Source organism: Macaca nemestrina, chromosome 13 (genome assembly GCF_043159975.1).
Source record: "Macaca nemestrina isolate mMacNem1 chromosome 13, mMacNem.hap1, whole genome shotgun sequence".
Lineage (NCBI taxonomy): Eukaryota > Metazoa > Chordata > Mammalia > Primates > Cercopithecidae > Macaca > Macaca nemestrina.
Genome location: NC_092137.1, coordinates 70,125,088 through 70,138,051, shown reverse-complemented (window position 1 = coordinate 70,138,051; position 12,964 = coordinate 70,125,088). Strand labels below are relative to the sequence as shown.

Genomic DNA, 12,964 nt, shown 5'->3' with positions numbered 1-12,964 from the left:
AATACATTCATTCATATACTCATTCACAACATGAAGTGCCTAGAAATTGGGTGCAATAAGAGCATATATAATAGATAATAAAATAATGAAACAAATACAATAAATAAATAAGTGTAAATAAGACTAATAAAACATGTCCTTGATATCCAAGAGCTCAGTTTAGTAGAGAATTAGACATAAGTAATAATTATAATACAGTTAATTATAATAACATTAATAGTTTGTGGTTTGTGATCTTAAGAGCATGAAGAAGGTACAGATTTATTGCCCATGGTTAGAGGGGGATCATTAGAGAGTAAATATTATTTGTGCCTGAGTGGAAGCTTGTTGGGTGAGGTGGAGGTGAGGGGTGAATTCTAAGGAGGGCTAAGAGTATTCCAGGCAGAAGAAATAGTGGATAAAAAGGAACTGGAGCATAACAGAAAACCAAATGTAAAGGAATTTAATACAGCTGCAGCATACGAACATAAGAATTTAGTGCACATTTAGTGCAGATGAACATGAAAGGAGATGAAGCTAAACGCATCTGGGATAGAATGCTGACAGTTCCCACAGGTCATGCTAATAAGTTTCAACTGCTCTTGTAGGTAACTAGTTCCCAAGCATTTATTCTGTAACTTTAAAATTTTTTATTATGAAAAACTGCAAACATATGAAAGCAGAGAAAACAGTGTAATGAGCCAAATTTTCTTACCATCCAGCTTCAATAATTTTGAATACCAATACTATAATCCCTTAACTATCATCAAATATCCCTGGACATATTTAAGTAGAGGAGTGACACAGTTTTATTTCCGTTTTAGAAAGATAACCTTCTTGGCAATGTAAACGAGTTTTATGAGGAGAACCCCAGAGGGAGACTTGACATCAGATTATAACCTAGCATCCAGGGAATATAGTGTCTTCCTCACTTTAGCAGTCCTGCAGCAGTGAGCAAATGCTTGGTTTATCTGCTGAACAGAACATTTCCTAAGCGGGAATATAATCATACACAGTTGACCCTTGAACAACAAGTTTGAACTGCTTGGGTCCATTTATACACAGATTTTTCTCAACCAAAATCAGATAAAAAATGCACTATTTGGCCAGGCGCGGTGGCTCATGCCTGTAATTCCAGCACTTTGGGAAGCCGAGGAGGGCGGATCACGAGGTCAGGAGATTGAGACCATCCAGTCTAACATGGTGAAATCCCGTCTCTACTAAAAATACAAAAAAATTAGCTGGGCATGGTGGTGGGCGCTTGTAGTCCCAGTGGCTGGAGAGGCTGAGGCAGGAGAATAGTGTGAACCTGGGAGGCGGAGCTTGCAGTGAGCTGTGACTGCGCCACTGTACTCCAGCCTGGGCGACAGAGACTCCGTCTCAGAAAAAAAAAGAAAAAAAAAAAAGCAGTATTTGTGGGATGTGAAATCCCACTTGTATATGGAGAGCCAACTTTTTGTATATGTGGGTTTTGCAGGACTAAACAACTGTGGGACTAGAGTATGTGTGGATTTTGGTATACGCAGGGGTCCTGAAACCAATCCCCCCAGAATGACTGTACCTCTTAGGCAAAAAACTAAACACTTATTCTAGTGCAGTATCTTAGATGAGACTCTACATTACCCTCAATAAGGATATGGGTGAGGAAAATCTTGAAAAGTAAAGAACATCAAAAATCTAAAAATTGAATATACAGAAGATATAGGATGATTTATAAGCTACTTCATACACTACAAAAATGCTTTAGTTCTCAATTCCATTAAACAGTTCATTGTTACTTCATATACTACATAAGGCTTCAGTTCTCAATTTCATTAAATGGCTCATTTTTTGGTTTCAATTTATTATTTGTATTTCAACAATCTTTTTTTCTTATTTATTTTTGGGGCGGAGTTTCGCTTTTGTTGCCCAGGCTGGAGTGCAATGGCGCAATCTTGGCTCACCGCAACCTCTACCTCCCAGGTTCAAGCAATTCTCCTGCCTCAGCCTCTTGAGTAGCTGGGATTACAGGCATGTGCCACCACACCCGGTTAATTTTGTATTTTTAGTAGAGACGGGGTTTCTCCATGTTTGTCAGGCTGGTCTCGAACTCCTGACCTCAGGTGATCTGCCCACCTTGGCCCCTCAAAGTGCTGGGATTACAGGTGTGAGCCACTGCGCCCAGCCTCAACAATCTTACTATTATTTATGCTGGATAAATATACCGGAAATATATTTGAAAAAATATATAATTATAATCAAAGCAGAAACTAGGATCCTGGATAATAAAAATCTCATAATCATCATGAATTTATGTAATACTTTCATACACTTACTGTTTGGATGAAAACTTATAATTAGGTCATTACTTAAAAAACTTCTTTGGTATATAAAAATGAGTTCAAAGAGATCAGGGGCAAAAAATTAACTTCAAAGGTCTTTCTGTATACTCAGTCTCTTCATAATACCTATATATTAAGAAGCTAGCAGAAGGATCAAATCACAAATATAAAAGTTCTGTGAATTACAAAACACTATACCTCTTTCCTTTAAGATGAAGAAAGAGCATTAATGTTTTGTGGGGGGAGTCATATGTTTTTGGGGAAAGTATCCATAACCAGATGGTGTTTTTTTTTTTTTGTTTTTTATTTTATTTTATTTTATTTTATTTTTGAGACAGAGTCTCACTCTATCCCACAGGCTTGGAAGTGCAGTGGAGCAATCTCGGCTCACCGCAAACTCCACTTCCAGGGTTTAGTAGAGACAGGGTTTCATTATGTTGGCCAGGCTGGTCTCAAACTCTTGACCCCAAGTGATCCTCCCACCTCAGCCTCCCAAAGTATTGGGATTACAGGCGTGAGCCACTGTGCCTGGCCTGCATGGTTTTTAAATTAATTTTAGACTTAAAGATCATCAAAACCTATTTATTACATTAATTAGAATTTGACAATACTACCATAAATAAGAAAAAACAGATTTACCTAGACACAAATATAAAAATTGTGTTTTATGAAAGCATTACCTCAAATAATAGTTCAGTATGTCGAAAGAAAATCATATGATACTAAGTGAAACAAGGTATACATGGATTACGTGTTCGATTTTACTAACAAAGCAAATGATACTTCAATAATTGCATTATACTAATTGACCAGAAAGACATTTATAAGACTGATAATGTTGCAAATATATAATAAAAAGTGATAATATGATCTTTACTTCAACAGCTTGAGTTTTCAATACTGTTAATGATTTTTCAACATAACGCATTAAAAAATCCATAGCAAAGATTTTTTAACGAAAAATGATACGTTATAATATACTTACCCCACCTCGCTGTCTTGTTCTGCCCGCAGCATAGCAAACCACTGCTGTTTATACACAGAAGAGAGCCATTCTGAAATGTAAGAATAAATTAATAATAAATAACGACTGAAGAACATAAAGGATTTAAACATTCATAGTTGATAAAATTGTTACCATTTCTAAATACAAGTTTAAAATAGCAATTTAAAAATTAGGTAGCTTAGGCCAGGCATGGTGGCTCATGCCTGTAATCCCAGCACTTTGGGAGGCCAAGACAGGTGGATCACCTGAGGTCAGGAGTTCGAGACCAGCCTGACTAACATGGCAAAACCCCATCTCTACTAAAAATACAAAAATTAGCTGGGTGTGGTGGTGGGCGCCTGTAATCCCAACTACTTGGGCGGCAGAGGCAGGAGAATCACTTGAACCCAGGAGGTGGAGGTTGCAGGGAGCCAAAATCATGCCACTGCACTCCAGCCTGGGTGACAGAGTGAGACTCCATCTCAAACAATCAAACAGACAGAAAACAAACAAACAAACAAACAAACAAACAAACAAACAAACAAACGAAACTGGTAGGTAGCTTATATTTTACAAACATACTATAATGGCTTAATGATCTTTAAAGTGGTAAAGGTTATATAGCTTTGTCTCAGGATAGACTGCACTTATATTGCATACATTTAAATTGGGATGTAAATCGTTAGTTAAAAGCATATTCTTGCATTTAATGTTTTCCTTTTCATAGTTCATATTAATTTTTCAATTGTAAAAATCATACCTGAAACTATATTTTTAGTTTTTATAGAAGTACTGACAGAAAATTGAATAATTTTTTTAAGTTCTTAAATTATTTTTCAATCTCTGTCTAAAAGAGGGGTAGAAATTAAAGTGCAATTAAAATCTGGATTGTCACTTCCTAGGTCTCTACTTAATAAAAGTAATCAGGTGACTTCCAATGATTTACTGGTGTCTTTCCTTAAAACATCCTATAAATACAAATACTTTTTTTTTTTTTTTAGAGAGAGAGACACGGTCTCGCTCTGTGGCCCAGGCTGGAGTCCAGTGGCCCTATCTTGGTAAACTGCAGTCTTGAACTCCTGGGCTCAAGCGATTCTCCTCTCAGCCTCCAGAGGAGCTGGGACTACAGGCGTCTGCCACCATGCCTAGCTAATTTTTCCATTTCTTATGGAGAAGTGGTCTCCTGCTTCAGCCACCTACTGCTGGGATTACAGGAGTGAGCCACCATGTCTGGCCTAAATACACTTTTGAATGTTTCTTTCAGGGTCCTCCAAAATTATATTCTTGATATTATAAGGAATTTAAGTGTCTAGCACAGATAATTTGTCTTCATAGGTAAATACTAGTAGCAACTATTGCATGACTCAGCACACATATACTCGTTTATTTTTTTAAATTCTTTTTTTTTTTTTTTTTTTTTTTTTTGAGACGGAGTCTCGCTCTGTCGCCCAGGCTGGAGTGTAGTGGCCGGATCTCAGCTCACTGCAAGCTCCGCCTCCCGGGTTCGGGCCATTCTCCTGTCTCAGCCTCCTGAGTAGCTGGGACTACAGGCGCCCGCCACCTCGCCCGGCTAGTTTTTTGTATTTTTTAGTAGAGACAGGGTTTCACCGTGTTAGCCAGGATGGTCTCGATCTCCTGACCTAGTGATCCACCCGTCTCGGCCTCCCAAAGTGCTGGGATTACAGGCTTGAGCCACCGCGCCCGGCCCTTTTTTTTTTTTTTTGAGACGGAGTCTCACTCTGTTGCCCAGGCTGGAGTACAGTGGTGCGATCTTGGCTCACTGCAAGCTCCGCCTCCAGGGTTCACACCATTCTCCTGCCTCAGCCTCCTGAGTAGCTGGGACTACAGGCACCCGCCACCACACCTGGCTAATTTTTTGTATTTTTAGTAGAGATGGGGTTTCACCAGGTTAGCCAGGATGGTCTCGATCTCCTGACCTCATGATCCACTGGCCTCAGCCTCCCAAAGTGCTGGGATTACAGGTGTGAGCCACCGCACCTGGCCAAAAATTCTTATATATGTGTATTTAAAGCTGATCACTACCTATTAAAATGCCTGGAGTTTGAAACTCATTGATCTAGAGATGGCATATGGCATTTCATGATTCGTTTGTAAAACTGGAATGAGTTACACATACGTGCATATTCTCAAATATCAATTTTTTGTTTTTTTTTGAGACAGAGTCTTGCTCTGTCACCAGGCTGGAGTGCGGTGGCATGCTAGGTTCACTGCAACTTCCGCCTCCCGGGTTTGAGCGATTCCCCTACCTCAGCCTGCCCAGTTGCTGGGATTATAGGCATGTGCTACCACACCTGATTATTTTTTGTATTTTAGTAGAGACGGAGTTTCACCATGTTGTCCAGGATGGTCTCGATCTCCTTATCTTGTGATCCACCCACCTCCGCCTCCCAAAGTGCTGGGATTACAGGTGTGAGCCACCGCGCCCGGCCAAAAATGTTTTAGAATTTAAATTGCAACAATTTTTGTATAACCTCCTTTAAAACCAAAAGCATTTTAACAAGTTAAAAACATGAGTACATATTTTTGTTTCTCTTGTCATGGCTTAATCCAAAAGAGTAAAAAGTCAAACTTCAAATCTTTCTGGTCATTGGTAGCTCAAGGATTCTAGGTCCCATGTCTTAAAAGCAGCATTCCAAAAGTAAGTCAATGTAACACAAGTTCAAATGCAATGTTAATAGCATTGCAAAAGGAAAAAAAAAAAAAGAATCCCTGGTAAAATATGGGATGAAAAGAAGTGAAGCAGGTTCCTTTACACAGAGTTTTCAATATGTTTGTATGCAATCATTTCCAAAAAGGAAGAAACACTAGGCAGAGTTTGCCAGAATCCTTTTTGGCAGAGAGCTACTGTTGGCTGGAAAGATTCTGAAGAAGTGCCTTCAAGAAACTTTGACTAGGTAGACTAAACTTTGACTAAATAGTAATATGTTTCAGCACTTATTTTAAACTTTATCAGACCAAGGTCCAAAACAAAAACTCAAAATAGGGGCTAGGTGCAGTGACTCATGCCTGTAATTCCAGTATTTTGGGAGACTGAGGCGGCAGGATTGCTTAAGACTAGAAGTTTGAGAAGAGCCTGGGTAACATAGCAAGTCTCTGCCTCTACCCGCCTGCCCCTCTCCAGGCCACAGGGCGAAAAAAAAATGGGCATGTCAAGGTGGTATTTGACAGTGTCATGGATCCGATCTGCAGTTGAGATCTAGTCTACAGCAGTTTTGAATATAAACACAGTATTTTCCCAATGGAATAAGTGAGATACATGAGACTGAATTTATTTAGATTATTTCCCTAGTTTTACACAAAGAATATGGAAAGGGGACCTCTAAAACAATATTATTTGAAAATGTCATGTCTTACGTTTACGAACTTTAAAAAGCAAAAAAAGATACTTCCTAATTTGCCCAGCATTTTTTGTTTAAGTGAAGGGAAAAGTGTATCTTCAGGTATACATACAGTCACACGAATCCACTTAAAACTAATATGGCTTATAGCAAAAAACTAAGCCTACAAGTTGAACTACTTTATGAAACACATAAATCAGATGTAGATAATGAAGATGAGTGACCAAACATTTACATAGTGAAAATTCCTACATAGACAAATAGGAGTACTCTGTATAGAGCATCTAGGTAGAAAATAGTAACACAAAATTACGGAGAAGCCTGGTTCAAAAACGCTTATGTATAATAACATAAAAATCTAGTTCTGAGGCTATTTTCTGAATTTATTACATGGATTTATATACTTTTTCATTTTCAGTAACTTATTTTCACAAAACTGACAATGAGGTAATTGGGTAGAAAGTTGGAACAGAGTGGCAGAAATTGATATAATTGCTGAAGGAAATGAAAAAGAGAAATAACGAACTAAAAGTAGTATAAGAAGTCCCAAGGTTCAAGCTTAGTGTTGAAATGTCAATTTGCAGTGACACCAATACGAGAGCTGTAGAATGCTCTGCAGCAGTACTCAGCACAAAGTAGAGTGCTTGACACAGTTGAATCCTAAAATAAAGTGCTTCTATACAAAGTCCCAATTCAACTTTTAATTAAACATGTTTCTAAATTTTTTACCTAAAGATGGCAAACAGATATACACAAACTCTCCATATTGCCAAATGCCTAACTTTGTTTAATGTTAACACGTTTGGCACTATTTCTGAAAAATGATCAAGTTTTAGGTTGATTAATCAAAATAATTTCAACTCATTTCAAATCTAAGATACCTTCCTACTGACAGCATATACCAATCTATCTCAATAATGTGAATTAGGTGGCTTCCTTCTGTCCCTTCACAATGTGATAAATATGTGGTAAATAATAATCTGTAAGATATGGTAACAACGACTGACATCTGCCAGAAAATACAGGATCTAAACTCTTTCTGATTCTATATTGAATAGACTATTTTAGACTAGAAATACTTGTACCCATCTTGCAATCCAAAAATATAAAGCTTATCCACTTGCATCACAGGCACACTTAAATTAAACCACTTTAGAACAAACTTTTCCCCAATCTCTTTCAAAACTCATTTGCAAAAAGCCTTAAAAGGAAGTACAGTTAGAGTGGCATATGTAATTGGCTTTGGCATCTAATATTACATAATTGCTAGGGCCTGGTATTTAACAGATACTAAAACTATTATAGAACTGCTATACTATAAGGAATGTAAAATTCAGAGAATTTGTGATTTAAACAGCATCTATAAACTTGCTGAAGTGATTTTATAAAAATGCACCACTTCCAAATATACCAGAAGAGTTAACTCTAAGTTTTCTTTCCCTTCAATTCCTTTCCAACTAAGTATACAGATTTCAGGAACAATTTAAATCTATAAACATACAGCTACGTCACAATTAAGGTGTCAAAAAAATCACAACTTTTTACACAAATCTATAACTCTAATTATTACTGCAAACATGACATATAAATCTTCAAACAGAAATTCTATTTTCCATTTCTTATATGTATATATAGTACTAAATGGAATTATTCACAAGCACTAGAGATTTAACTTAGAAAGGTAAATCAGTAGTTATTTCAAAAATTTTAAATTATAATTAGCAAAGACACATTTGCTTCAACATGAAGTTTAAGGCTTTAGAATAAGGAAAAACCAGAATAAACAAATTTAAGGAGCACTAATAGAAAAATCAGTTATGATCTTTAAATACTTCAAAAGTCATTTTTATAAGTCTGATCCAAAATCGTGTACTGGTTTACTAAATCAAAGAACATCCATATTACAGAATACTAGATAATCATTTAAATATTCTAGAAAGTATTTAATGAAATATGATATGGGAAAATACTCATGATATGTAAGCATGGAAAATTACCTCTATAGTATGATTCCACTTTGGAATAAACATGTATACCTTTTTGGGATTAATAATAATTTCTACTTCCTTGTTCTATTCTATGATCTATATTACTGTTATAATCAGAAATATATTACTTAAAATTACAAATTCATTATGTTCTCTTACCTGAAGGTACTATAGCATCTTGTTCAATAATTCTTGCAGAGGCCAGATCACTGATAATATATTGTAACCTTAAATGTCTGAATACCGACACAAATGGTTTTCCTTGTTCAGTTTCAAGAAAGGCCATACCTTCAAAATCTATAAAAAACCGTGTAAGTTAAACAGTCATTCTTTTCAAACCTATTATTCTTAAATGTTTTGATGGATGGGAGATACACACATACACTCACGTCTAGTAGAATACAAAATAAGGTAGTTTTAAAGTTCTCAAGAATTTTATAAACCTTAGGTTTACAGATAAAAACATAAGGAGATTTATTTTAAAATCCCAGGAAATTAACTTTGGTCCTAATGAAACCCCTGGGCTGGGAATTCAGCTGTTTCTGGGCATTTGGCATTTATAGTGCAGCAAGCTGGGAAAGGAAGGCTTGAGAAAGGTACTTAGGGTTACACACTCTCACCAAAATCCCCCTCCCAGGAACCGAACAGGCCAGTGAAACTCTGGAGCCCAAAAGCCTCACTCAAGGGTAAGGTACACAGGACAAAGACTATCTCTTAATTTCTTTTAACTTTCATTTCAGCTACATGTAATGAACACTAGTTAATATATTAATTCTCTATTGAAATACAAAGTAAGAAAGATTACGTATGGCTAGGCGTGGTGGCTCACGCCTGTGATCCCAGCACTCTGGGAGGCTGAGGCTGGCAGACTGTTTATGCCCAGGAGTTGAGAGACCAGCCTGGGCAACATAGTGAGATGCTATCTCTATTAAAATAAAATAAAATAAAACAAAATAAAATAAAAGACAGACATTGTAGCCATAGTTTTGCAACAGTTGGGTAGTATTCAGTTATTATTAAGATAATTCAAGGCTGGGCACGGTGGCTCACACCTGTAAAATCCTGGCACTTTGGGAGTCTAAGGTGGAAGGATCACTTGAGTCCAGGATGTCTAAGACCAGCCTGGCCAACACTGTGAGACTCCCATCTCTACAAAAAATAAAAATAAAAAAATTAGCGAGGTGTGGTGGCATGTGTCTGCAGACCAGACCCAGCTCCTCAGGAGGCTGAGGTGGAAAGATTGCTTGAGCCCAGGAGTTAGAGCTTGCAGTGAGCTATGATTGTGCCACTGCACTCCAGCCTGTGTGACAGAGCAAGACCCTGTCTCTAAAATAAATAATAATAATAATAATAATAATAATAATAATAATAATAATACTGAAAACAGAATAATTCGGCCGGGCGTGGTGGCTCATGCCTGTAATCCCAGCACTTTGGGAGGCCGAGGCGGGTGGATCATGAGGTCAGGAGTTCAAGATCAGCCTGGCCAAGATGGTGAAACCCCATCTCTTCTAAAAATACAAAAAGGATTAGTCAGGCGTGGTAGTGGGTGCCTGTAATCCCAGCTACTTGGGAGGCTGAGGCAGAGAACTGCTTAAACCTGGGAGGCAGAGGATGCAGTGAGCCGAGATCATGCCACTGCACTCCAGCCTGGGTGACAGAGTGAAACTTTGTCTCAAAAAAAGAAAAGAAAATAGAATAATTCAAGTTTATGAAGTATATAATTTTTTTTCTTTTAGGGAGAATTTAAGGTTATTCCTAAAAATTACCCTCAGTTACATTCCAGTGTGCTTTCATGAGTCAGAAGGAAAGGTTTAGGGTTACTGCTATCAAACAGGTATTTGTGCATGAGCCCTAGTCTATGTTTTCTGTTAAACGACATACACCCAGGAGAGTATGTACACCCAGTCCTGTTGCTATTAAGGATAAGGAGAAAAACAAGACAGTTGCCATTATAGACTATTATGTCTCAAACCATGCTTCACATAGAATACAGGTTTTCTGTAGACCAAAAGGTGTTCACTAAAATATTTTTTTCCTGAAAATTGTAAAAAGACAGCCAAGTTAATGAAAAGAATTTCCACATTATCTCATATATTTTTTGTATTCCCTTGGCACCTGCTTAGAGTCAGCAAAGCAAACAAGAAAGCAGTAAATTCATTAAAAAAATTTATAGTTAACTTTGCTTATTTATACAACAGGTGTGTGATGGTGGATTTATATCTCTTGCTTTTAAAAATAACAACATTGGTTCTAGTTCACATGTTGAATTAAATGTGCCAATTTCATGGGGTGTGCTGAGAATACCATTTTGCTTTTACAGGTGTTCTGTCACATGAACAAGACATAAAAATCTAATTCTGGATTGTCTCATAGAAATCTGGTGATTATATCTCATGAAGCCTTTTCGTCAAGGTTGTAGAAGAGACTGGCTCATTTACTTCTGTAAGAATTTATAGAACCAAAAAAAATGTTTTAAAGTTGCTTGCTGGACAACATGTGGCCATACTTATTCCATCAGCCAAATTCAATAGCAATCCTTAAGTATAATTGTGTAGAAAACTTTCTAAATTTCTATTGTTTCTTGTAGTCCTGATCCATATAGATCTGAAAAGTCAAAGAATTAAGATAACTTAAAAGAAATATATAAAAATATATGCCGGGTGTGGTGGCTCACGCCTGTAGTCCTAGCACATTGGGAGGCCGAGGCAGGCAGATCATTCGAGGCCAGAAGTTCAAGACCAGCCTGGCCAACATGGCAAAAACCCATCTCTACTAAAAATACAAAATATTAGCTGGGTGTGGTGGCATGCACCTGTAGTCCCAGCTACTTGAGAGGCTGAGGCAGGAGAATTGCTTGAATCTGGGAGGCCGAGGCTGCAGTGAGCCAAGATCACACCACTGCACTTCCAGCCTGGGTGACAGAGCAAGACTCCGTCTCAAAAAAAAAAAAAAAAAAAAAAAAAAAAAGAAAGACATACACCAAAATATAATGAGTGAGGGATCACAAGTGATTTTTTCTATCCTATTTCCTAAGTATGCATCTTATTTACAATTTAAAAACTATTGAAAATGACTCTATAAAATCTTCACAGAAAAACAAGAGCATTAGACATACATTTTGGTTTGTGCAATCAATGTCTCCCTGAAAAGTTATGTTGAACTGTAAACTTTCACACCTCAGGGGCTGGGAGGGAGAGCCTCAAGTGGGAAACCAGAAGTGGACCACAACCACAGCTTGCTTCTCTAGTTTCTGCCACTTAGGCTACAGGGCAATTTCTCTTTTGATTGATCGCTGTGGTGGATCTATCTGAAGCACAAATGATCATAAGGTTCTATCAACATTTGCCTAACATCTGCTGTTTCTACTGAGTCCCTCTGTCTTTTTAACTTCTTCTCCATCCTTGTCTCTTTCCGGTTTTCTTTTCTCTTTTTTTTTTTTTTGAGATGGAGTCTGGCTCTGTCACCCAGGCTGGAGTGCAGTGGCTGGATCTCAGCTCACTGCAAGCTCCGCCTCCGGGGTTTACGCCATTCTCCTGCCTCAAGCCTCCCGAGCAGCTGGGACTATAGGCGCCTGCCACCTCGCCCGGCTAGTTTTTTGTGTTTTTTAGTAGAGACGGGGTTTCACCGTGTTAGCCAGAATGGTCTCGATCTCCTGACCTTGTGATCCACCCGTCTCGGCCTCCCAAAGTGCTGGGATTACAGGCTTGAGCCACCGCGCCCGGCCCTCTTTCAGTTTTTCTCTCTTTCGTTTATTTAAATGCTTTCCCCTACTTTTCTACTCTATAATTTCCCTAGTCCCTCTTTAATTGCCATAATGTAACATGAAAGTATAATTTAAGATACAAGTTTAGTATTTTTGTTCTTCAAGGAAATCAAGTTATATTTCACTGATATGGTTCTTTACATATTTTTATTTCAAGAGTTTTATAGAAAAATAATTTATCTGGCTCTGAGGTAGGAAATCTAACTACATAAAATAATTCTATAAAATGAATTTAACTAAGCTATAAAGAGCATGAAATTTTAAAATTAAGAACATCTATTCATCAAAAAACATTTTTTTTTCCTTTTTTTTTTGAGACAGGGTCTCATACTCTGCTGTCCAGGCTGCAGTGCAGTGGTGTGTGGCCATGGCTCACTGCAGCCCCGACCCCCCCAGGCTCAGGTGATCCTCCCCCTATGTCAGCCTCCCCAGTAGCTGGGAATATAGACAAGTGCACACCACCATGCCCTGCTAATTCTTTTTTCTTTGAGACAGAGTTTCGCTCGTTGCCCAGGCTGGAGTGCAGTGACGCAATCTTGGCTCACTGCAACCTCTGCCTTCTGGTT

At 37.9% G+C, this 12,964-nt stretch overlaps 1 protein-coding gene across 1 annotated transcript in view; it reads right to left on the bottom strand.

The window, feature by feature from the left end:
- Positions 1–12,964, bottom strand: part of LOC105465208 (germ cell-less 1, spermatogenesis associated) — a 50,764-nt gene that overhangs the window by 15,389 nt on the left and 22,411 nt on the right. The window contains exons 9-10 of the mRNA XM_011713486.2: positions 8,792–8,929; positions 3,286–3,355 (exon numbers count right to left, since the gene is read on the bottom strand). Of these exons, the coding sequence (XP_011711788.1) occupies positions 3,286–3,355; positions 8,792–8,929 (208 nt within the window). The remainder of the gene's footprint in view (positions 1–3,285; positions 3,356–8,791; positions 8,930–12,964) is intronic.